The following is a 26,194-nucleotide window of genomic DNA, read 5'->3' as shown; positions in this document are numbered from 1 at the left end:
GCCTCAGGAGACACATCTAGAATAATGTTGCCATAGCCAATGTCCAAGAAATTACTGCCTCTGATCTTTTCTGGGATTTTTACAGTTTCAGGTCTCACATTTAGGTCATTAATCCAGTTTTAGTTTATTTTTGTGTATGGTGTAAGAAAAGTGGTCAATTTCATTATTTTGCATGCAGCTGTCCTGTTTTTCCAACACCATTTGTTGAAGAGACTTTTTCCTGTTTCATATTCTTGCATCCTTTTTTTGTAGATTAACTGACCATTTAGTTATTTATTTATTTATTTATTTTTAAAAGGATTTGTTTATTCATTTATTTATTTATTTAACAGACAGTTATTTAACAGACAGAGATCACAAGTAGGCAGAGAGGCAGGCAGAGAGAGAGGAGGAAGCAGGCTTCCTGCCGAGCAGAGAGCCTGATGCGGGGCTCGATCCCAGGACCCTGAGATCATGACTGGAGCCGAAGGCAGAGGCTTAACCCACTGAGCCACCCAGGTGCCCCTTAATTGACCATTTAATTGTATGTTTATTTCAGGGCTTTCTATTCTTTTTTCTAACTTTATTTAAATTCTATTAATTAATATATAGTTTATCATTAGTTTCAGAGGTAGAGTTCAATTACTCATCAGCTGCAAACAACATCCAGACAGAGCTCATTACATCACATGCCCTCCTTAATGGCCATGACCCAGTTATCCCATGCCCCTACCCACCTCCCCTCCAGCAACCATTAGTTTGTTTCCCCCTCTGATTTCATCTTATTTTATTTTTCCCTCCCTTCCTCTATGATCCTGTTTTGTTTCTTAAATTCCATATGAATGAAATAATATGTCTTTTTCTGTTTCTGTCTTTTCCTGTTATTTTGCTTGCACCATACCCTCTAGTTTCCTCACCATCCTCGCATCCTCACCAACATTTATTGTTTCTTGACTGTTTAATTTTAGCCCTTCTGTCTGGTGTTGTGCTTTCTATTCTGTTGCACTGATCTATGTGTCTGTTTTTGTGCCAGTACTATACTGTTTTGATTACTACAGCTTTGGAGTATATCTTGAAATCTGGGATTGTCATAGTTCTAATTTTGTTCCTCTTTTTCAAAATTGCTTTGTCTATTTGGGGTCTTTTTGGTTCCACATGAATTTTAGAATTATTTGTTCTAGTTCTGTGAAAAACACTGTTGGGTAATCTCATAGGGATTGAAGCCTGTAGATTGTTTTGGGCAATATGAACATTTTAACAATACTTGTTCTCCTAATCTATTGAGTATGGAATGTCTTTCCATTTCTTTGTGTCATCTTGAATTTCAGAGTATAGGTCTGTTATTTGGTTAAGATTATTCTAGGTATTTTATTATTTTTGGTACAATTGAAAATGGTATTGTTTCCTTAATTCAATAAAGAAACAATCTTGTAGCAAGGAGTATCCCTACCACCCACACTGTGGTCTCAAAATAAACTTTCTTACAAATTTCTCAGCTTTCATTATTTATCTCTGTCATTTCAAATTTCGTGTATGTGCACTTGATTATGTGATTTTGTACTTCCTTACCCCAATTATAGAGCTTGTGCAAATAATAATCTATTCAGTATATCCTTAATGTGGTATAATAAAGAATGTATCTGCTCCTTGTCCTAGGTTCCTGGCAGAGTTCAAAAACCCTTGAAATTCCCACCACCAGTGTAAGAGGGTTCCCCTTTCTCCACATCCTCACCAGTATTTGTTGTTCCCTGTCTTGTTAATTTTAGCCATTCTAACTGGTGTAAGGTGCTATCTCACTGTGGTTTTGATTTGTATTTCCTGATGGCAAGTGATGTGCAGCATTTTTTCCTGTCCACTGGCCTTTCATATGTCTTCTTTGCAGAAAAGTCTGTTCATGTCTTTTGCCCATTTCTTGACTGGATTATTTATTTCTTGGGTTTTGAGTTTGAGAAGTTCTATATTGATTTTGGATACCAGCCCTTTACCTGCCAACGTCATTTGCAAATAAATTCTCTCATTTCGTAGACTGCCTTTTCATTTTGTTGACTGTATCCTTTGCCATGCAGAAGATTTTTATCTTAATGAAGTCCCCATAGTTCATTTTTGCTTTTGTTTCCCCTTGACTTTAGAGACATGCCTTGCAAGAAGTTGCTGCGGCCGAGTTTGAAGAGGTTACTGTTGGTGTTCTCCTCTAGGATTTGATGGATTCCTGTCTCATATTTAGGTCTTTCATCCATTTTGAGTTTATCTTTGTGTATGGTGTAAGAGAATGGTCCAGTTTCATTCTTCTGCATGTGGCTGTCCAATTTTTCCAGGACATTTATTAAAGAGACTGTCTTTTTTCCACTAGATATTCTTTCTTGCTTTGTCAAAGATTAATTGACCACAGAATTGAGGGTCCATTTCTAGGCCCTCTATTCTGGTCTATCAATCTATGTGTCTGTTTTTGTGCAAGTACCATACTATCTTAATGATCACAGCTTTGTAATATAGCTTGAAGTCAGGCATTGTAATGCCCCCAGCTTTGGTTTTATTTTTTGACATTCCTTTGGCTATTTGGGTCCTTCTCTGGTTCCATACAAATTTTAAGGTGAACCCCTTTACACTGTTGGTGGAAAGGCAAGCTGGTACGGCAACTCTGGAAAACAGTATAGAGGCTCCTCAAAAACTTAAAAACAGAACTCCCTGAAAAACAGTATGGAGGTTCCTTGGAAGTGAAAAAGAGCCCTACCCTATGACTCAGCAATTGCACTACTGGGTATTTACCCCAAAGATACAGATGTAGTGGAAAGGGGCACATGCACGCCAATGTTCATAGAAGTAATATTCACAACAGCCAAACTGTGGAAGGAGCCAAGATATCTTTCAACAGATGAATAGATAAGGAAGATGTGGTCCATATATACAATGGAATATTACTCAGCTATCAGAAAGGATGAAATCTTACCATTTACATCAATGTGGATGGAACTGGAGGGTATTATGCTATCTGAAATAAGTTAATCAGAGAAAGATAATTATCACATGGTTTCACTCACAAGTGGAATATAAGGAAAAGGACAGAGGATCATAGGGACAAGAGGGAAAACTGAATGGGAAGAAATCAGAGAGGGAGACAAACCATGAGAGAGTTTTAACTCTGTGAAACAAACAGGGTTGCAGAAAGGGAGGAGGGTGGGGGGATGGGGTAACTGGGTGATGGGTATTAGGGAGGGCATGTGATATGATGAGTACTGGGTGTTGTATGCAACTGATCAATCACTGAACATTCATAAAAAATTGATGAGGGTGCCTGGGTGGCTCAGTCAGTTAAGCATCTGCCTTTGGTTCAGGTCATGATCCCAGGATCCTGGGATGGTGCCCCAAATCAGGCTCCCTGCTCATCTGGAAGCCTGCTTTTCCCTCTCCCTCTGCCACTGCCCCCTGCTTGTGATCTCTCTCTTTCTCTATGTCAAATGAATAAATAAAATCTTAAAAAAAAAAAAACACATAAAAACGAAAACAAGCCCTGGAAATTTTCTGACTGATGAGAGTGTCTTTCTTATGACGTGACTCATTGTGGGTCCCTACATAGCTTCATGATTGGGCTGGAACTTCAGGTCCCCTCATCCTCCAAATATGGGCAAACCAGAGTTTAATGATATGGCCAATGATGTAATCAATCATACCTATGTAATGAAACTACAATAAAAATTCTGGACACTGAGGATTAGTGGAGGCTCCTGGTGGGCAAACACACTGATGTGACAGGAAGGTGATATGCCTTGAGTATAATGGGAGAAGCCACAGAAACTCTAAGATCCTCACAGATCCTTCCCTATGCATCTCAGCATCTGGCTGTTTCTGAGTTGTATCTTTAAAATAAAGCTGTAATTTTAAGTATAGTGCCTTCTTAGATTCTGTGAGTCATCTGGGTGAATTATTAAACCTGAGAGGGTTGTGGGAATCCCTGAACTTGTAGCCAAGTTGGTCAGAAGTGCAGGTGGCCAAAGTTCAGCTGGAATCTTAAGTAGGGGCCAACTTATTAAGAATTGAGCTCTTAAACCCATATAAGTCTGATGCTAAATCTGGGTAGTTACTGTCAGAATTGAATTGCAGCCCACCCTATTGCTGTGGGAAGAAAACTAAGGTTAAAAAGTAATGATCAAGGAAAGGCAAAGTACACAAGCATGCATTGTGCATATTGTCACCTAGTGTTAGTGCCTAGAGTGCAAGAAAAATGTATGCATTCTTAAAATATAAAAATGACAGGGGGGCGCCTGGGTGGCTCAGTGGTTTAGGCCTCTGCCTTCGGCTCAGGTCATGATCTCAGGGTCCTGGGATCAAGCCCCACATGGGGCTCTCTGCTCAGCGGGGAGCCTGCTTCCCCCTCTCTCTCTGCCTGCCTCTCTGCCTACTTGTGATTTCTCTCTGTCTATCAAATAAATAGATAAAAATCTTTAAAAAAAAATGACAGGGCTCAGTATTCTTCAGTTTTACTTGAAACATATCTACAAAATATTTCTTCACACTGTTTCAAGAGTTATGAATTTTAGGGCTGCCATTCAAATTCAAGAGCCAACCTAATAGCCCATGTAATGTACAATGTTCTATTTTATGAAGGGAAAAGAAAAGTGTGAATCAGCAGTGAAAAGAACATTCAAGTTTATTTAATTACAGGATAATTTTAATTTTGCATAGTTTTAGTTTTATGTTACATAGAATACATAAAACTGTCAAAACAAGGGTCAATATTTTATTCTAAAAATATTTTAAATATTGTCAAATATAAAGCGGTTATAAAATTTAGCTTGATAGATTCAGATTTAAGATAAAATTTTAGATCTTTCAAGATCAAAGTAGTGATTAAAGGGGTGCCTTGGTGGCTCAGTGGGTTAAGCCTCTGCCTTCGGCTCAGGTCATGATCTCAGGGTCCTGGGATGGAGCCTTGCATTGGGCTCTGTATTCAGCAGGAAGCCTGCTTTCCCCCAAGCTCCCCCCCCCCCACTTGTGATCACTCTCTCTCTCTCTCTCTGTCAAATAAATAAATAAATAAATAAAATCTTAAAAAAAAAAAAAGGAAAAGAAGTGATTAAGTAGCAGCATAAATATTTGTAAAGATAACTATTCTCTGTAATTTGCAAAGATTCAAACTCTCCTTACAAAGGAAAAATTTCTTTCACTTATTTATTAAATATTTAATAATTATATATATATATTATATTAGGCAATAGCACTCTAATTAAGAATGAAAGTGTACTGTGAAGGAACACATTCTACTGTAAAAGAAAACCCATTAAGATGTCATTACTAAACAATGTAAGTCATACAGTGACACACAAAATATTACAGAATCACATTTTAAAAAAGACTAGGTGAGTAATGGTGGAGTGGGTAGAGAAGGAGGGGCAAAAGTGTGAAGGAGGTAATATATGAACTGAGGGTTGTTTTGGTTTTTTTTTTTTTAAGATTTTATTTTTAAGTAATCTCTACACACAGAGTGGGGCTTCAACTCACAATCCCAAGATCAAGAGTTCCATGTTCTACTGATTGACCCTGCCAGGCCCTCGAGTATATGAACTGAATTTCAATGGATACGTAGAAGTTTACCAGATACAGTTGAAGAGGAATGAGGATTAAGACAGAAGGAACGGCATATGAGAGGACATGAAGCCAAAAGTGACCACCCTGTATTCTGGAAAGTTATGTAGTGTAGGAGAAAGAGGTGCTTATGGGAGACAAGTAAGAGATTAAGATAAAAATAAAGGACCAGAAAACAAAACTAAAGAATATATAATGGATATATAATGAGTGGAACATATAATGAATGAATGGGATTCATTCATATTCATCTAATTTAAACAAGCAAAAATGAAATGAGTCTTTAAAGTCTATACCTTAAAGAATATCACTTTTTATTTCTTGAATTATTTTTACTGTGTTAAAATGAATTGGCTAACTCATGTTAGTCTTAGTTGTTTAATTATTGCAGCAACTAAAAAAAATTTTTCTAAGTAAGCTCTCTGCCCAACATGGGACTTGAACTCATGACTCTGAGTTCTATCGACTGAGCCATTGAAATAAAACTAGATATTTTACCCTTTCAATGAATTCTTATTAGATGGCAATGTCTTATAAACATATGTTAACTAAACATTAAAATAACTCCATTAGAAATAGGCATTCAGATGCATAGCTGTTGGGAATGAAAATAGTTATAACTCTTTTGGAGAGCAATTTGGCAATACCTAACAAAACCATATACACACTTATCCTTTGACCCAGCAGTCCCACTTGTAGAAATTTACTCTGGAAAAAAAAAAAAAAAAACCAAAAACCCACCTCTAATAACATGAAAATATGAGTGCATAAAGTTATTCAATTTAAAGATTGCTTTTAACTGCAAAATACTGGGAACAACCTGAATGCCCATATACAAGAGAGCGACTGAATAAACTCTGGTACATTCACACAGTGAAGTACAAAGCAGCTATTAAGAAAAGTGAGGACGGATTCTCTGAGCTGTTATGGAATGATTCCCAAGATATAATTAACAACAACAAATAAGAGCTAAATGCAAAGAGAACCTGCAGTACACCACATTTCATGTAATAAAGAAGGGATATAAGAAAATAAGAAAATACACATGTTCCTTCTAATTTATGCTAAAAGAAATACAGGAATGTAAGCCAGAAACTAATGAGATTACCCACAGGGCAGAGAGTAGGTGGGAAGATTGAGAGGAGGAGGAAAGAAGAAGGAGATGAGAAATGTCCTCGGGAGTGGGGAAGCTTTTTGTACAATTCTGGTGTTTAAAACCATATAAATGTTTCACATACTTAAAAAAATTTACAGAATTTTGGAGAATCCCAATAGGATGCAAATAATAGTAAATGAACCTAGCTGTAATTAAGTATCATAACCACCCTCAGGGATTGGGGGAAAAAAAGAACTAACCTAAGTCACCTAAAAAGAAGTATTTTGACTAATATACTCTAAAGCTAAAGACAAAAGAGCTATACACAAACAGTGAGGTCTAGTTCATAAATCTTTCACAGTAAGTATTAGTTATCTATTATTGTATGAGAAATTGCTCCAAAACTTAGTGGTTCTAAACAACGAACACTTATCTCACAGATTCCATAGATAAGGAATCCAGGGCTGGCTTAGCTTTGGTGCCTCTTAATCAAGGTCTTTCCAAAGTCTTCCACCATGGCATGGGCCAGGCCTGCAGTCATCACATGTTTAAGGGAGCATGTGCTTCAAACCTCATTCATATGGCTGTTGGTAGCTGTCAAGTCCTCCCTGGCTACTGACTGGGGACATCAGCTCCTTGCTATGTGAGTCTGCTTTTAGAGTTACTCAAAACATGGCAGTTTGCTTTCCCCAGAGTGAGAGTTCTAAGAGTGAGAATAAGAGAAGGAAAATGAGACAGAGTCACAGTACTTTTGTAACATAATTTTGGAAATGACCTATTTCACTTTTGCCTTTGTCTTTTTGTTACAAGTCACTCTACGTAATCCCACGGGCAAGGAGAGGAGATAGGCTGCCTATCACAGTCTGTCTTCTAGCCCACAATTCATGTCCCTTCTACATGCAAAAATATACTCACCTTCTCCCAAGGGCAGTTTTGCAATTCTGAAACTACTTTATATATACTTTAGATCTGAGCAAATAAGTCATTAAATTGTAGATAATGAAAGCCAGGTTTCTTACTGCCAAAGAAAGGAAATATAAATAAGGAAAGAAGAAAGGCTAGCTTTAACCCTCTGTGCTGTTGGACTGCAATCTCAGGTATTATTATTATTACTATTTTTAAGAGATTTTATTTATTTATTTGACACAGAGAGAGATCACAAGTAGGCAGAGAGACAGAGGAAGGAGGCTCCCCACCGAGCAGAGAGCTGAATGTTGGACTTGATCCCAGGATCTCGAGATCATGACCTGAGCCGAAGGCAGAGACTTTAACCCACTAAGCCACCCAGGTGCCCCAATCTGAGGTATTATTATGGTGTCATTTTTTTCCTTTTTTTTAAAATTTAAATTCAATTAGCAAACATATCATTAGTTTTCGTTGTAGTGTTCAATGACTCATTAGTTGCGTATAATATCCAGTGCTCATCATATCACATGCCCAGGAGTCAAGACTCTTTTATGGTTTGTTTCGCTCTCTGATTTCTTCCCATTCAGCTTTCCCGCCCTTCCCATGATCTTCTGTGCTATTTCTTATATTCATGTTTTTTTAAACATAAATAGAGCTACAGACAGGCAGATAGATACAGATATGTATATTCATATATACGTATTTCTTAGATCTGTTTGTTGAGAATTAAAGACAACCAACCAGTAGCACTGAGCACATCTAGTTTTCAGCTCTTGGTTTCTTAATGTCAGTTGCTAATAAATCAGTCTCCAAGGAACCAGGACTCTACAAAGAAACGGATGATTCCAGAGCTGAGACAAAGAAAATATAAGATGAACTTGGAATGAACTGTGGTACAAGAAAGTAAAGTGCTCAAAAATTAATGAGGGTACATCAAAAGAAGAGAGGAGCCAACATGAAGAAGCTCCCAGCGCCCAAATCCATACAACTGGAGAAACAACAGAATGACTGCAATGGATTATAACCCATAGAATAAAATAAATATCCCTAAATTATAAGTTAAGAAATTAATAACTGGGGGAGAAGGTACAGCACAGAAAAATCACCTTTACACGAAAAAAAAAAATCATGATTTGGCAATACCACAATGATTACTAGAGGCAAGAATCATCAGATAGATGCTAAAAGTAGTGGGTAAAATATAATGAAAGAACAAAATATTTACATAGCCTTATGTATTTTCCAGTAGGATACTTATTAAATTACAAAAGGAAAAATAAACTTAAAGTACATAAACCAGGGTCAACATCTCCTTAACCAAGTGATCAAAATTAATGTGACCAGTAATGAGAAATGTAGAAATCTTGATACATAGTATGAAAAAAGACACAACAACATTTCTGAGATATTCTTGCCAAAAAAAAGCATTAGTTAGAGGAAATATTAGTCAATCCTACATTGAGGGACATTCTATAAAATAACTGGCCAGTATTCTTCAAAAGTGTCATGGTCACAAAAGGCAAAAAAACAAAACAAAACAAAAAAAAAACCCCAAGGGGTATTCTAGATTAAAGAGACCAAGGAAACATTAAATGCAATCTAGGATTTTAGGTTGGGTCTGAATCACGTAAAAAACAGTAGGAATTTTCCAGATACGAACATTTTATATAACTACTGTAGAATCATCAAAGTTCAGAAATGACTGTTGATTAAATACTAATTTACAGAACTTATTTAAATTTTGCTAATTATCCTCCTAACATCAGAGGAAAGGCACAGAAAAAATTTAAGCTGAGTCAAAAACCAGATTTTCTGATTAAAGTCCAGGTTTCCTTCAATTGTCATATAAATTTAGTTTTTATGTATAAGGATAAGTCAATTTTATTTAATAATTTCAATAAGACATTTAAGAATGAATTAAATAAGAACTTTCAATATTTACTCATTACCTTTAAATCATGGCATACTAGACAGATGATATTAGAATTGTCAAAAATTTTTAATATAGTAACTGAAATAATCAAATATACAATAAGACTAATTGAAATACTGAGTAACATGGTATGTATGGCATTAGATAAAATATGATTATCTCCAAAGCAATTTAAGCTATTTCAGATTACTCGGTTTTTTACTAATAATGGACGGTAGTCTGGAATGACTTAAAAACCGTCCTCTTTGGAGAGGCAATGGAGTTGGTAAGGGGACAGAGAGAAAGGAAGCAAGAAAGAAGGGTATACTGGTGGGGATCAGAAGAGAAAAGGAGAAAAAGAGTTAAGAACATGGGAAGGAGGGAGATGTAAATCACATAGTTACAAAGCCTTTGGCTCTTTCTGAATCCTTCCAATAGCATTTCTTTACAACATGCTACTGACATTAGGAATCCCCCTTGTGCTACAGTGAATCTTTCTTTCCCCAGACCAGGAAAATATACCAGAAAGACCCTAAGGAGAAAGTTAAATCCAGGAACTAAACAGTGATCTTATGGTGCCACAGTCCTGTCTTAATTGAAATTTCATTATCCTCAGCAGGATATATAAATATGTCAGAATTTTATAAGAACACCATAAGTTTTTATTTATTTTTTGAAGGGGTTATGTATCTTCTCTGAAAACATCTCTTTCTACCTTCCTTGATTGATCTTATAACCGTGGATTTTGTCTATTTCAAAAGCTCCTGTCACTGCTTTCAGCAAAAAAAGAGGAATGGAATGATCTATATGAACAGTCTCAGGAAGGTGACTTCCACTTTTCTGTGGAAGAAACAAGGCACTTCTGTATACCTACAAAGGTAGCATTAACATTAACATTTTAGATTACCCACATTCATGATGGGAATACCTTGAAACAAGGAAAAAAAAGACCATCTCTTCTATTGTCAGAATATGGATCTGATGAGAGGCTGGCTCTCTGCAAATGTTTGAAAATCATGTGTCTTAAGGACTTAGATTTGACAAAAAGATATAAAAATTAAAAAAAGAAATTCTCTTAGAATAAAATATACATAGACTTGAGAGACAAAGAACTTCCAAAAATTAGAAATAATAACTTTACAATGAACAGAAAGTTTCCTAACCAAAGAAATTATCTGAGTGAAGATGCATTCATGTGTAGCACTTATCATATTTGGCACACATAATTTATACATTTACATAGATTTTCATACTGAAGTAGCAAATATCTTCTATTTTACAGATGTACCAAAACTGACAAGATAAAAAAAAAGTTTATCAATGGTTAATTACAATTAAAAGCACTATTGTTGCTTTTAAGTTATTAACTGTTGTCACTTAAAGAAGAATCAATGGCTATTAGATTAAAATTGACTTAACAATGTAAACAATAAATACCAATAAAATCCCTACCCCACCCACCAAATGGGTAAACAGAACAGAAAAATCTAACCTATTCCATCTCGTTTGGTAAAAATATTCTAAGAGTTTACTTATAAGGTCATTAGTCATTAGTTATTAGTCAGGTTTAGAAAACATGGGCTCAAATACCTAAAGCCAATTTTACATTTCTTTCAAAATGTCCTGACACATTCTTCCAAAGTAGAATTCCTGGTTTTGGTTGTGTATCACTGTCCTAACGAGATTGAAGAGCTACTCAACAACACCACAACCACATCAACAAACTGCAGAATTATGATCACTGTTTAATGACTCATTCTTTGATAAAATAGATACATTTTTTAAAAAGTCAAATCATCACTTAGGAAAGAGTAATTTTAGTTTTCCTGGTCTAGATTAGAGATTTTTAATATGGTGAATCCTATGTAGGGTCAAGAGGTTTAAAATGGACTTCCCTGTAAGACAATGTATAAATAAAATGGGAAAATTGCCAGCAAAAGGACTGATGAAGTAGAGTAATATATAATCTTTATAAATAGAAATCATCTGTGAGATTCAAAATACTAGGTATATGAGAGTGAGTTTTATCTAAAATGTTATCATTCTTAATCTGTTTGAAATAATTAAACTGAATTCTTCTGCCTGATTTTCAAGCTGTATTTTATTATTTAAACTATCTTAAAGTGCATTATATGGGTGATGTGACGTTTCACAGTGGAATTAAGTGGTAATTCTTGACAAAGCAGTTATTATCATGAGATAATTGACCTTATTTGAGAGTTAAGCATCCTGAGGCAAAGTTGAGTGTACTTAATCCTGGCAGGTTAATTATCTAGTGATTATGGAGCCTTGAAAGGTATTACCCTTAAGAACCACTTACAAAATGACACTATTCAAAAAAAAAAACTTCTTAATTTAATAAAAATGAAAAACAAGAATAATCAAGTTCTTTAGTCATGTATTGCTAGATAATGACTACAGAGCAGCTTGCATTAGCAGGCATCAATGGATATAATTACCTGCATGTAGAAAGTTCTTTATTAAGCTGATTACACGTGGTTCCAGCTAACAAATGTCTGTTGCTGAAGGGAAATATTTTAAACTTTGACAACGTCAAAAAGTAAAAGAAAAATACAATATCACATTTAATGAAGTTCTATACTAGAGTAATTTCAAAACTATCTTAACAAGAAATTGTTAAATTCAGGCATGCTGTTTAAAAGTACAAAATGCAACATAACAGGGCACCAAAACATTTTGAGGTAAAGAGAAATGTTTCTATGCATTTCTGAATGTCAGTTAAAAGTAAACCACACAAATCAAAACCACAAAGAGATGTTACTTCACATCCATTAGGATGGCTACTGTCAAAAAAAGGGGAAAATTCTAAGTGTTAGGAAGGATACAGAAAAACTGGAACTACTATGCTTTGCTGGTGGGAATGGAAATGGGGCAGCTGTGGTGGAAAAGAATTTGGTGGTTCCTCAAAAAGTTAAACACAGAATTATTATCATACAATCTGCCAATTCCACTTCTAGGTAAATACCTCAAAGTCCTGAAGCAGGTACTCAAACACATGCTTGTACAGCAGTATTCATAGCAGCATGATTCACAAAAACCAAAAGGCAAAAATAAACTGAATGTCTATTAACAGATGACTGAATAAACAAAGACAAAAGTCTGATACATGTTATATGGATAAACACGGAAAACATCAAGTAAAGGTGAAATAACACAAACAGATAATTGTTGTATGATCCTACTAAAAAGAGGAACCTAGAATAGGCAAATTTAGAGATAACATAATAGTGGTTATCAGATATGTGGGGGAGTTGTTTAATATGCACAGAGCTTCTGCTTGGGATGATGAAAGGTTCTGAAAATGGATAGTAATGCTGGTTGCACAACAGTGTGGGTGTATTTAATGCTACTGAATTGTACACTTAAAAATGGTAAATTTTCGGGGCTCCTGGGTGGCTCAGTGGGTTAAAGCCTCTGCCTTCAGCTCAGGTCATGATCCCAAGGTCCTAGGATGGAGCCCCGCATCGGGCTCTCTGCTCAGCGGGGAGCCTGCTTCCCTTCCTCTCTCTCTGCCTGCCTCTCTGCCTATTTTGTCTACTACTACTGTTCAATGGATAAATAAAATCTTAAAAAAAAAATGGTAAATTTTCTGTAGTGTGCTTTTTACCACAATGAGAGAAAAGAAAGAAAAAAGTAAATTTTATCACTTAATAACTATACTTCGTTTTTAGCATGTTAATGCAGCAATGGATTCCTGTGGACACTTCTACTTTGTGTCTGGATTGCCTAACCAAATATTTTCAGACATTCCCTGGAGAAGAACATCAATTTCCTTGCACAAATCAGATAAAAGAAATAGGATGAGGCACTGGAAAAAAGTAGCCTGAAAGGTACAGATGAGCCTGTAACATTAACAATGAAAAAAGAATAGTTACCTAAAATTAAATATGGTAGGCATTTTTTTTTTAAGTTTCAGAACAAGGGCTTTGCTGATTTAGAATAAAATTGGTCAGTGTTACTGAATATTAGAATATGTGAGAAAATGAATCCTTAGGTTTTTAAAAAAACATTTTAAGCTCCAAGAAAAAAATTAAGAATCATTTAGTATTTCTATATAATCCCCTTACTTTACACATCAGGAAATTAAAGGAATAGTAGTTGACTAATAAATCAACAAGTTGGTTAAAATAAGGAAAAATCTATATATTTTATTTATTTATAACTATATATCATTTACTAATATTTAAAGTAGAGTTAGGGGCGCCTGGGTGGCTCAGTGGGTTAAGCCTCTGCCTTCGGCTAAAGTAGGGTTAAAACTTTGCATGTGTATCTGCTGACTGATATTCTAGAATCTTTCTTATAGAACCAAACCTGTAATTGGTAGTTTCTGATTTCCAGTTTAAGTTTCTTCAAACCAGAGTGAAAATTTGTAGACATTTATAAAGCTACTTCTGAGTGGTACGTATTTACAGCTTTTTGGTTAATATTTTATAATTTTCATGCCATTGTCTAATTTAAGAGCAACTTTTTAAAACAATTTATCTTTATTGAATTTTGTACCCTGATTTAACTCATTAAGCAAGTCCTCATTTCATTTGTACTCACATTTTATCAGATTATATAACTAAATAATAATGAAGATAAGCTGATTAAAAAATGTTTATGGGCAAATAAATTGACTTGACTTTTTATAAACAAAGAACATTGTGGGAAGAGAAGTAAGGTGGCCTACCAAAGAATAGCCTAATACCCACGAGTTCTCCCTCATTTACCTGTAACTACTTATTGTTTTATCAAGAAAATGATGTGTGCATGTTATCTAAGCAAGCTAGTTAAGTAAAACTTAAGTGGAGGAATAAGATCAGCATTCCTAACAACACCATCAGTATCACCTAACATACACTGAGTACTTTCTATAAGTAAAGCTGAAACTTTAAATGCATTAGAAAACTAGCCACAGATTGTGTATATTAAATAATTTTTTAATGATTTTATTTATTTACTTGAGAGAGAGAGAACATGAGTGTGCAAGAGCACAGACTGGGGTGGGCGAAAGGGAGACTCCCCACTGAGCACGGAACCTGACGCTGGGCTCAACTTGCTTCCAGGGCCCCCGGGATCATGACCTGAGCTGAGGGCAGGTACTTAACAGACTGAGCCACTCAGGTGCCCCTAAATGATGGTTTTTGTGGAAAACATTTGTAACTTTAAAGCATTACTCAGTGGTGGGGTATAATAATTTTTAATAGTCTATGAGATTAAAACCCAAGACTATCAAAGCACTTCTCCTTTGGCTTGACAATACCATTAAAATACAATTTTTCATAGAAATAACAAATTTGATACAGGGTCAGTAAAAAAAATTAATTGGTACTTAATTAATTTTGACAGTGATTCTTTGGAACTTATTATGTGAGTGACTTGATTAATTATAATAGAACCACACAGCATATATTTTTTAAAAATTCTGATATAATTTTTGAGACATAGTTATTATATTATAATCTACACAAATTCAAAGTGAATAAGTATATAGGTATTGACACATGGATCAAGTCCTGAAACCATAACCACAATCAAGGTAAGGAACATATCCATTACTTCCAACATTTTTCTAATGTCTGTTTGTGTGATCATGGCCTCACAGTACATATCTATCCCTAGGCAACCATGGATCTACTGTCACTAGAGATTAGTTTCAACTTTCTAGAATTTAATTTAAATAGAATCAAACAGAGTGTACTTTTGCCTGCCATCTCATCTTTCATTCAGCATATATATTCTAAGATTCATCTATGTAGGTGCATGTATAAATAGTTCACTTCTTTAATAGTTGAGTAGTATTCTACTGTATGGATACCTAACAATTTGTTTATCCAGTCACCAGTTGATGGACATTTGGGTTCTTTCCAGACATTGGATATTACAATTAAAACTGCTATGAGCATTTGTGTATGTCTTTGTATGAACATACACGTTCATTTCTCTTGGGTAAACACCTACAAGGGAATAGCAAGGTCATATGGTGGTTGTGTATATAACTTTCTAAGAAACTGGAGAACTATTTTCAAAGCATTTGTACTATATTGTATTCTCACCAGCTGCATATGACAGTTCTAACTCTATACTTTGCCAATATTTGCCCGAGTCACACTTTTTAATTTTGGACACTCAAAGAACTATACAGTTGTATGGACTGAAGTTTGCTTTTTTGGATATGGATATTTAATTGCATGACGGATATGGATATTCAAAAAAGCATGATTTGTTAAAAGGACTATTCGGGCACCTGGGTGGCTTATTGGTTAAGTGTCTGCCTTCGGCTCGGGTCATGACCCCAGGGTCCTGGGATCGAGCCCCATATGGGGCTCCTTACTCATCAGAAAGCCTGCTTCTCCCACTCCCTCTGTTTGTGTTCCCTCTCCCGCTGTGCTACTCTGTTAAATAAATAAAATCTTAAAAAAAACAAAAACAAAAACAAACCTATTCCCCATGGAATGACCCCTGAAACTTTCTTGAAAACTCAATTATGGGTCTATTTATGGACGATCCCTTCTGTTACATGATCTATTTGTCTATCTTTAGGCCCATGACACATTGTATAGCTTTATATTAAGTCTTGAAATCATGTAGTAGTAAAGGTCCTCTGATTTTTTTTTCTTCAAAGTTGGCCTGGCTAGTCTAGTCTAGTCCAGGACTTTTCCATATGAATTTTAGAATAAGTTTGATGACTTCTACTGAAAAAAACTGCTGGGATTTTGATTAAATTATGTAAATACACCAATTTGAGAACTGACAGTTAACAACAGTCTTTTTTTTAAAATTTTTTATTTTTTATAAACATATATTTTTATCCCCAGGGGTACAGGTCTGTGAATCGCCAGGTTTACACACTTCACAGCACTCACCAAAGCACATACCCTCCTCAATGTCCATAATCCCACCCCCTTCTCCCAAACCCCCTCCCCCCAGCAACCCTCAATTTGTTTTGTGAGATTAAGAGTCACTTATGGTTTGTCTCCCTCCCAATCCCATCTTGTTTCATTGATTCTTCTCCTACCACTTAAGCCCCCATGTTGCATCACCACTTCCTCATACCAGGGAGATCATATGATAGTTGTCTTTCTCTGCTTGACTTATTTCGCTAAGCATGATATGCTCTAGTTCCATTCATACTTAACAACAGTCTTAAAAACCCATGAACATGCTATTTCTTTCCATTTAATTCTTCTTTTGTTTTCTCAACAGGTTTTGTAGTGTTTAGTATATATATACACTTTGCACATCTTTTCTTAGATTTATTCCAAATATGTCATACATTTTTATGATATCAGAAATAACATTTTTATTTTTTATTTTTTAGTTTTATTTAAATAATCTCTACACCCATTTGGGGCTTGAACTCACAACCCTGAGATCAAGAGTAACATGCTCCTCCAACTGAGTCAGCCAGGAGCCCTGGTATCAGAAACAGTATCATAAAAAATTAACGAATTGTTATTTATTGATTTCTCTCAGGGAGACAGAAAATTCCAAGCAGAGGGACGCCTGGGTGGCTCAGTTGGTTAAGCAGCTGCCTTCGGCTCAGGTCATGATCCCAGCGTCCTGGGATCAAGTCCCATATCGGGCTCCTTGTTCCGCAGGGAGCCTGCTTCTCCGTCTGACTCTGCCTTCCACTCTGTCTGCCTGTGCTCGCTCTCGCTCGATCTCTCTGACAAATAAATAAAATCTTAAAAAAAAAAAAAAAAATTCCAAGCAGACTGCCCGCTGAGCACAGAGCCTGATGCAGGACTCTATTCCATGACCCTGAGATCATGACCTGAGTTGAAATCAAGAGCTGGACGCTTGACTGACTGAGCCGCCCAGGAGTCCCAGAAATAGTATTTTTAAATATCAATTTCTGAGTGTTTGCTGTTAATATATAGAAGTAAAATTGGTTTTTGTATGTTTATCTTGTATCCCACAACCTTGCTAAACTCCCTTTTAGTTGTAATAGCTTTCTGCAGATTTTATAGAATTAAAAAAAAAACCCACAATAATGGTGTTTGATATAATTTTACTTCTTCCACTCTAATCTGGATTTTTTTTATCCCTTCCTGTCACTGCACAATGTTGAATAGAAGCTGAGAGTTTTGTTTTGTTTCTGATCTTGTAAGGAAAATATTCAGTCTTTCATCACTAAGTATGATGTTAGCTGTATATTATTTGTGAATGTCCTTTGTTGGACTGAAATAGTTTTCTATTACTATTTTGAAGGCTTTTATCAGGAGAGGATGCTGATTTCATCAAATCTGTCTTTATTCAGAAGATTATGTTTTCTTAGTTTTATTAAGGTGGATTATATTGATTGATTTCTGCATTCCTGGTCATGGTGATTATCCTTTCTATATACTGTTGCATTTGATTTGCTAAAACTATCTTAAGAGTTTTTGCATTTATTTTTATAAGGAATATTAGTCTGTAGCTTTTAAATTCTTTGTTTGATTTTTGGTACTGCTTCTTGTCTTCAATAGTTTGGGATAGTTTGTATTGAACTGTTACTATTTCTTCCTTAAATTTGTGCCAGAATTCAACACAGCAGCTATCTGGTGCTTGGACTTCCTTTGTGGGAAAGGTTTAAAGTAAAAATTCAATTTCTTTAATAGGTAACCTGAATAACCCTATTTCTATTTCTTCTTGAATGTGCTTTGGTACTGTATGTTTTTCAAGGAATTTAGCCATTACATACAGGCTGTCAATTATACTGGAATAACATTGTTAGGAGAAGAACCACAGTATCTTCTACTCTAGTCTAATTTGCCCCATTAGTGTTCTGAGTACTCTATCTGGAGCCCCGTGAATTATGAGGTTATTCACTCTGGCTCACAGAACAAGAATGATTACAGGTTCCACATGCACTCTGAAGATTACTCCCTCTAATCTTTTCAGGTGGTTCTCAGCCTTCACTGGTTTCCTGACAAATGTGCACTGATTAGTTCTCAGCTGAAGATTTGGGTGGGACTCTGCAAATCTGTGTTCTCTGTCTATGTAGCTCTTTTCTCTCTGGTACTCTGACTTGCAAACTCCAGCTGTCCAGCTGTTAGATTTCCTGAATTTTTAGCTCCCATCTCCTCAGTTCAAAAGAGACTACCAAGAGGGTCTCCCCCTTTGTGCTGTGGCCTGACAAAGGGAGAGATCCCAGGACCTGGGATCATGACATGAGCCAAAGGCAGATGCTTAAAGGACGGAGCCAACCAGGTGCCCCAATAAGCACAGATTTGATTTGGGGGGTGAGGGGCAGAAAGAAACATAAAACCATCATGTATGTTTTCTCCAAGGAATATATTTTACACTTCATTGAATTTTAAGATTTTATTTATTTATGTATTTGTCAGAGAGAGAGCACAAGCAGTCAGAGAGAGAAGCAGGTTCCCTGCTGAGCAAGGAGCCCAATGTGGGACTTGATCCCAGGACGCTGGGATCATGACCTGAGCCGAAGGCAGTGGCCTAACCAACTGACCCACCCAGCCATCCCTCCATTGTATTTTAGAAATAAAATGTCCCTTCTTCTCATGGACCTAAAGATAGTTGATGATTACTAAAGTATTCAAGGAGAACAATGAGAGATGAGATTAAAGAAAACAATGCCACAGTTGCTTTTTATATTCAATATATAATCATTTACATTTATCCTTATTAAATTTCACCACTCAACTGATAAATCCAGTCTATTAAAGTTTTCAAAAGTCTCATTTTGACATTCAACTTACTTGATATTTGTTAAAGTATTGAATTATTTGCATTCTCTGCATTTGCATTATCTGCAAATACAGCTTTATCTGAATCACTGATAGCTGAGCAAAGCTCAGAGTAAACACTGAAGCATAGCACTAGAAAACTATTTATTTATCAGCAGAAATTTTGAGACTGGTTCAACAAAATACCAAATACATCTAACTGCCCTGTATCTAATATTTATTATCTTATAATCCATATCATGACAGATGGTCTCAAATATACTATACATCCCTTGTTTACTGGTCTGCCATAATAGGTACTACATATCTACTGAAACGAATTCAAATGAATACTAACTATACCAACAAAGTAAAAAGCTATCCTGACATGACTTATAGCTTATAATTTTACATCTTTCTCTTCTAGGTGGGGAAAAATGATTTCTTTAATTATCTATACTATATATAGATTGTAATAGCATAATATCTTTACTATTCTATAAGTCCTAGTCTAACTTTACTGGTTTGTAGAATCAATCATTTCAACAATGTGGCAAAATATATACAAGACAAAATTTTACCATTTTAAGTGTTCAATTCAGTGACATTAAGTACATTCATAATGTTGTGCAACCATTACCATTATCCATTTCCAGACATTTTTGTTATCCCAAATAGAAGCTTTGTACCCATTAAGCATAACTGCCAATTTCCCCTTTCCTGCAGGGCCTAGTAACCATTATTTGACTGTCTGTCTCTATGAATTTAACTATTCTAGGCACCTCATGTAAGTGGAGTCCTTATAGGAAACTCCAGAAGTTGTGTATGGCTTATTTCACTTAACATAATATTTGCAAAATTCATTCATCTTGTATTATGTATCAGGGTTTCATTTCTTTTTAAAGCTGAATAATATTTAATTTTACGTATGTACCAAATTTTATCGATTCATTTGGCTATTGGAAATAATGCTGCCATAAATATTGGTGTGCAAGTATTTGAGTCCCTGCTTTCAGGACTTCTGGATATATACCAATTAGGAGAACTGCTGGATGATATGATAATAATTGTTCAACATTTTGAGGAACCACTAAATTGTTTTCCACAGCAGCAGCACCATTTTACCTTCCAATCAACCAATGCAAAAGGGTTTCAATTTCACAACCTCCTTGGCAATACTTTTTTTCCCCTCTAAATTTTTGAAAACCACCATCCTAAGGTGTATCAAGTGGTATCTCATTTTGGTTTTTAAATGCATTTCAGTAATGATTAGTGATGGTAAACATCTTTTCATGTGCTTATTAGCCAATTATATATCTTCTTTGGAGAAATGTTTATGGAAGGCCTTTGACAATTTATGAACTGGGTTGTTTCCTTATTGAGATATATATTCTGGATGTTAATCTCTTACCAGATACATCATTTGCAAATACTTCCTCTCACTCCGTGGGTTTTCTTTCTTTCTTTTTAAAAAGATTTTAATAATTTATTTGAGAGACCATGAGAGAGGAGAAGGTCAGAGGGAGAAGCAGACTCCCTGTGGAGCTTGGAGCCCGATGTGGGCCTCAATCCTGGGATTCCGGGATCATGACTTGAGCTGAAGGTAGTTGCTTAACCTACTGAGCCACCCAGGTACCCACTCCATGGCCTTTCAATTTATTATTTTTTTAAAGTTTTATTTAAATTCCCATCAGTTAACATACAGTGTAATACTAGTTTCACGTGTGCATTATATAGTGATTCAACACTTCACAGTGGCCTCATAGAATGAATTGGAAATTTTCCTTACTTTTTGCTTTTTTGAATAGTTTGAGAAGAATAGGTATTAATTTTTCATTAGCTTTTCTTTATTATTTTTTAAAAGATTTTACTTATTTATTTGACACAGAGAGAGAGAGAGAGAGAGAATGAATGAATGAGAGTACAAGCAGGGGAAGGGACAGAGGGAAAACCAGGCTCCCCATCGAGCAGGGAGCCTTAAGTGGGGCTTGATCCCAGACCCAGGGATCATGCCCTGAGCTAAACGCAGACACTTAACTACTGAGCCACTTAGGCGCCCCTTAACTTTTCTTTAAATGTTTAGTAAAATTTGCCTGTGAAGCCATCAGGTCCTGGACTTCTGTTTGTTGAAGTTTTTTGTTTGGTTTTTTTAAAAAAGATTTTATTTATTTTTTGACAGACAAAGATCATAAGTAGGTAGAGAGACAAGAAGAGAAAGAGGAGGAAGCAGGCTCCCTGCTGAGCAGAGGGCCCAATGTGGGGCTTGATCCCGAAGGCAGAGGCTTTAACCCACTAAGACACCCAGGCGCCCCTGTTGGAAGTTTTTTGATTACTAATGCAGTTTCCTTGCTTGTTATGGGTCTGTTCAAGTCTTCTATTTCTTCCTGTTTCAGTTTGTTAGTTTATATGTTTCTAAGAATTTATCCCCTTCCTTAAGGTTGTTCAATTTGATGGCATATAGTTTTTCATCATATTCTAATGGTTTGTATTTCTGTGGTGTTGGCTGTTATTTTTCCTCATTTGTGATTTTATTTATTCATGTCCTTTCTCTTTCCTTTTTGATAAGCTTGGCTAGAGGTTTATCAATTTTATTAATTTTTTCCAAAGAACCAGCTCCTGATCTGTTCTTTTTTTGTTTTGTTTTTTAGTTTCTATATCATTTAATTATCTTCTAAACTTTATTATTTCCTTCCTTCTGCTGGTTTTAAGCTTTACTTTTTTGATAGTGTCCTTTGATGCACAAAAGTTTTTAATATTGATCAAGTCCAATTATTTTTTCTTGTTCTTGCTGAGCATTTGGAGTTTTTTTTTTTTTTTTTAGTGAAGACCATTTTGATATCATCAGCATTTTCTGCAAACCTAATAATCTGTACCTCTAGTTTTTTCTATTCTTCTAAATCTATGCCAAACTTCTAGAATTATTCTCTGGTTCTGTATATGCTTTCCACCATTATTTATAAGTGTTTAGGAGATGTGAGCTTTTTTTTTTTTTAGATTTTTCAAATTTATCTTGAGAGAAAGCACATGTGCACACACAAGTAGGGGGAGGGGTGGAGGGAGAAGGAAAATCTGCAGCAGACTGTGCTGAACGTGGTGCCCCATTTGGGCTCTATCTCACAACCCAGAGATCATGACCTGAGCTGAAACCATGAGTCAGATACTTAACAGACTGAGCCATGCACACACTCAAATGTGAACTCTAATTAAAGAATTTTCTGTGTGTTCTGTAATGTTTTGTTTTTAAGGCTCCTCCCCATTTTCTTCCGAAATGTGGTCATTTGATATTATAAAGTCACAGCTGAAGTTTTGACGGTATTCAATTCTCTCAAGTTATCTCTAATTCTAAAGTCTCATTCTCTGGAATGATACTTATCTTTTTATAAGTTTTAAAAATTTGTGTTTTTTTTTTAAGATTTTATTTATTTATTTGACAGAGAGAGACACAGCGAGAGAGGGAGCACAAGCAGAGGGAGTGGGAGAGGGAGAAGCAGGCTTCCCACTGAGCAGGCAGCCTGATGGGGGGCTCAATCCCAGGACCTCAGGATCATGAACTGAGCTGAAGCCAGACGCTTAACGACTGAGCCACCCAGGTGCCCCCAAAATTAGTCTTTTTAAAGTTCAGAGCATATGTTTAAGTATTGCTGTTTGATGTTTCCTGACTACAAAGAACTCTGAGTTCAAATATCAACTTCTCCTAAGGATTCTTAGACCACCATACTGATGACCAATTCTTTTATGTTATTTTAAAAGGTCAGATTAGCACTTTTACTAGTTACTTCCTTTTTCTTTCAGAAAATAAAACCAGCAATAAAGGAAATGTGAAATGTAGATTTTAATCAAATGAGACTTCCAGCAGATACTCAGTAGTTCAAGGCCATTACCACTATTTCTTGCCATTATGTCAGTTTGTAAATCATCAAGAATGTAGCATTTCCTTCAAAGTGTCTTTGAAGATATTCATACCATATTATTTCTACAAATCACTGAGGTGATCTCATAAATTATGTTGAGGTCAAATTTATGTTATTCTATTCAGACAACACAGTTATCTTATTTGGATTCAAAATCTGTGAGTATAATCAAACTGTTATAATGATATAATTTGAATCAAAATGGACTTCTGGGAGAGTACAACATGTTCACTTTACACATAAAGACGTTAAGATTCATGAAAGTTAAGTGATACTGCTAAAGTCACAAAAAGATATACTGCAGGTATTTTTTTCTGTTTCATGGATGTTTAATGTCTACAGGTTAAACAGAAGCTATAAATACTATGTGAGCAAAAAAATTACTTTCCACTAATTTAAAATAAAAGAAAGTATAATCTTGGTAAAAATGAAAAAGCTGTGAAAGTTTTAACAAACCCCATTTTATCACCTTTAAATATAACATACAAATATTAGCAAAAATGATATTAATAAAAAAAATTTAATATAATATACCAATAGCTACTCAAAATTTAGACTCATGCTTTTTATAAATAGTTAAATTCATAAAACATTAATTTTAGACCAAATGCCCCTTACCTTATTAATCCATGAAAATTTCAGGGGAAAACATTTAATTGGTCAGAAGACAATTCAGTTGATATGAAAGGATAAGGTGACAGGTTGATTGAAAAGGGTGACAGAAATGACTTTTTTCTTGATTGTAGTCATGGCTACATGTCAGGCATGCATTTGCAAAAGCTTACAGAAATGTACATTAAAGAGTTAATTTTACTCTATGCAAATTATAAATCTCAATATCTAACCTTTTAAAAGACCAATTTTTTTAATTTGAAAGAAAGGTAGTATATACTAAAGGAAATACGAAAAATACTGAATAAGAGGTCCAAAGTGAGGCAGCTTTGTTGTGTAATTTTCAATTATATTTATGCAAATATTTCAGTTTTTATTTCTAAACTTACACATAAACCAAAAAATAACCTCCAGCCCCCCCCAAAAAAAACAGAAAAAGACCACTTATTTTTTTTTAAAGTAACTCACCGTCTCATTTCCAAAAAGTATGTCAATATAAGGCATAACTTTCATCAATGACTCCTTGTAGAACTGACTAATAAATGGTGCAGACAAATTCAAAGTGAAAATTCTGTTGTTTTCAGAAGCATGTTTAGCCACTTTTAATACCGACTCTGGGGAAACTGTAAGAAAAAAGCCCTGGATAAAGAAAAAAAGGAGAGGAAATTAAAAATGCCATCTCCACAGAGTCATTCTTGGTCGGAATAAAAGATGCCTATAAAAAATACAAACATCTATATAATACAAACTTTAAAATACAATTATAAGATGCAAGGGAGAAAACAGCAGCAGCATTTGGTTAGAAGAAAAATCTATCATATGAGTACAATATACTTGGTATGTGCCATTATGCTAGAGTATAACACATTACTTATTTCATATTAGATTTGTATACTCAACACTGAAAGAATTCTGGGAATCCACATAAGAAAAAATATTTCAAAGGTCTCATTTAAGACAATAATTACATTTAAATTACGGAAATAGTAATGAAGTCAGATTGGATCTTTTTATCTTCTTATAAATAGTTTGGATTCTTAAAAGGGACATACTATATATTAAACAATGAAATTAGTTTAGAAATGAAATTAGTTCACTAAAATCATAGCTTGTTAACTTATGCCTAAAATGAATTCTTTAAAAAAGATTCTGAGTTGAAATCTTTAAATAATGAGAAAATAATTCAGTGATAATAAAAAAAATTAATTAAAATTTTATGTCAGGAAAGGTGTATTTTAAAACGCTATTTATCTATATCTTAAAAGTGTTAATAAAAGCCTTTTAAAAATAGATTTATGCCTTCTCGATAAAAGTATACGAAAGGACATGGATGCTTACATAGGAAATTGATTTGAATGGTGCACAAGAGAGTGAAGGAATGCACAAAGAGCAAAAGAAGATAAAGTCGGAAAGGACAGTTAAGTCAAGAATGCAAAAGGCCTTGAGTGGCAGGTGAGGATTTGATTAGGTGGGGTGAGAACACATGATGGGTAATGAAGATTTCTTTGAAAGAAAGGAATAACAACCTTATATAAAAATTTAAAGGAAAGTTAATTTGGACAACAAAAATTCAACAACAGTCAAAAGCAGAAAAGAAAAACATAAAGTAGAGAACAAGAGGAAGGTAAATGAGGACAGTAAGTGATGACAGACAGAAATCCAGCAGGGAAAGTTTTAAGAAGATATTTAAATGTACCCAATGCTATCAATGGATAGAGAAAGAATGAGCAAAACCCACTGGATTTGATGATTAAGAGAAAGTACTTATGGGATAAAGGTAAAACAAACAAAAAAGTCAGCTGTTAAAGAATGAAAGAATGGTGAGAAAGTAGGGGTAAAGATTATAAATTATTTTGGAAGATTTATCAATGAAAAATAATAGGCTCATCTGAAATTTACTGAGCAATTATTGTGTTCCAGGCAATATACTAAAAAGCTTTATGTATATTAACCCAGTTGTTATCATTTTCCTTATACCAAACCTATGAGGTAGATACTGTTATTCTCATTTTTATGATGATAAAGGCAAAATGTCTCCCCCAGGTCATACAGTTTATATTGTGATGGAGCTTAGATTCAAATGACGAGCTATAATGCCCCAAGTTTGAATAGGTAATTGAAAAGAGAAGAGAAGAAAGATATTTTACTGGGGGAGAGGAGTGGAAGAGTTGTTTTTAAGAACAATGCTAATTCAAGTATTTTTTATCTTTAACAAGAAGGATCTACTGCAGAAAAAGAAGAATGAAGAAGCAAGACAGGGAGGAGGATTAGAAAGAACAAGGAACCAGAGAAGTTAGGGCAGTGGAAAGAAGCAGGAAAGAAGAGTTAGCTTATAAACGGAAGAAATAACCTTGAAAATGTAAAGGAAATGTCTTTTAAAATGGTAAAAAGGGCTATTGAAATATTCAACTACAACTACAACTGAGGGACTACCACTTCCAACATGTAAACTTTAAAAATTTTAAAAAGAAAAAAACATTTTTTTCCTATTACTTTCAAATTGAATATTAAAAGAATATTT

At 35.0% G+C, this 26,194-nt stretch overlaps 1 protein-coding gene across 2 annotated transcripts in view; it reads right to left on the bottom strand.

The window, feature by feature from the left end:
- Positions 1 to 26,194, bottom strand: part of ADK (adenosine kinase) — a 531,050-nt gene that overhangs the window by 145,932 nt on the left and 358,924 nt on the right. For both annotated transcript variants that reach the window (XM_004769366.3, XM_004769367.3), the window contains exon 7: positions 24,142 to 24,312. In XM_004769366.3, the coding sequence (XP_004769423.1) occupies positions 24,142 to 24,312 (171 nt within the window). The remainder of the gene's footprint in view (positions 1 to 24,141; positions 24,313 to 26,194) is intronic.

Source organism: Mustela putorius, unplaced genomic scaffold (assembly GCF_011764305.1).
Source record: "Mustela putorius furo isolate JIRA1106 unplaced genomic scaffold, ASM1176430v1.1 tig00000698_pilon_pilon_pilon, whole genome shotgun sequence".
Classification (NCBI taxonomy): Eukaryota; Metazoa; Chordata; class Mammalia; order Carnivora; family Mustelidae; genus Mustela; species Mustela putorius.
This window is presented reverse-complemented; position numbering and strand designations above follow the sequence as displayed.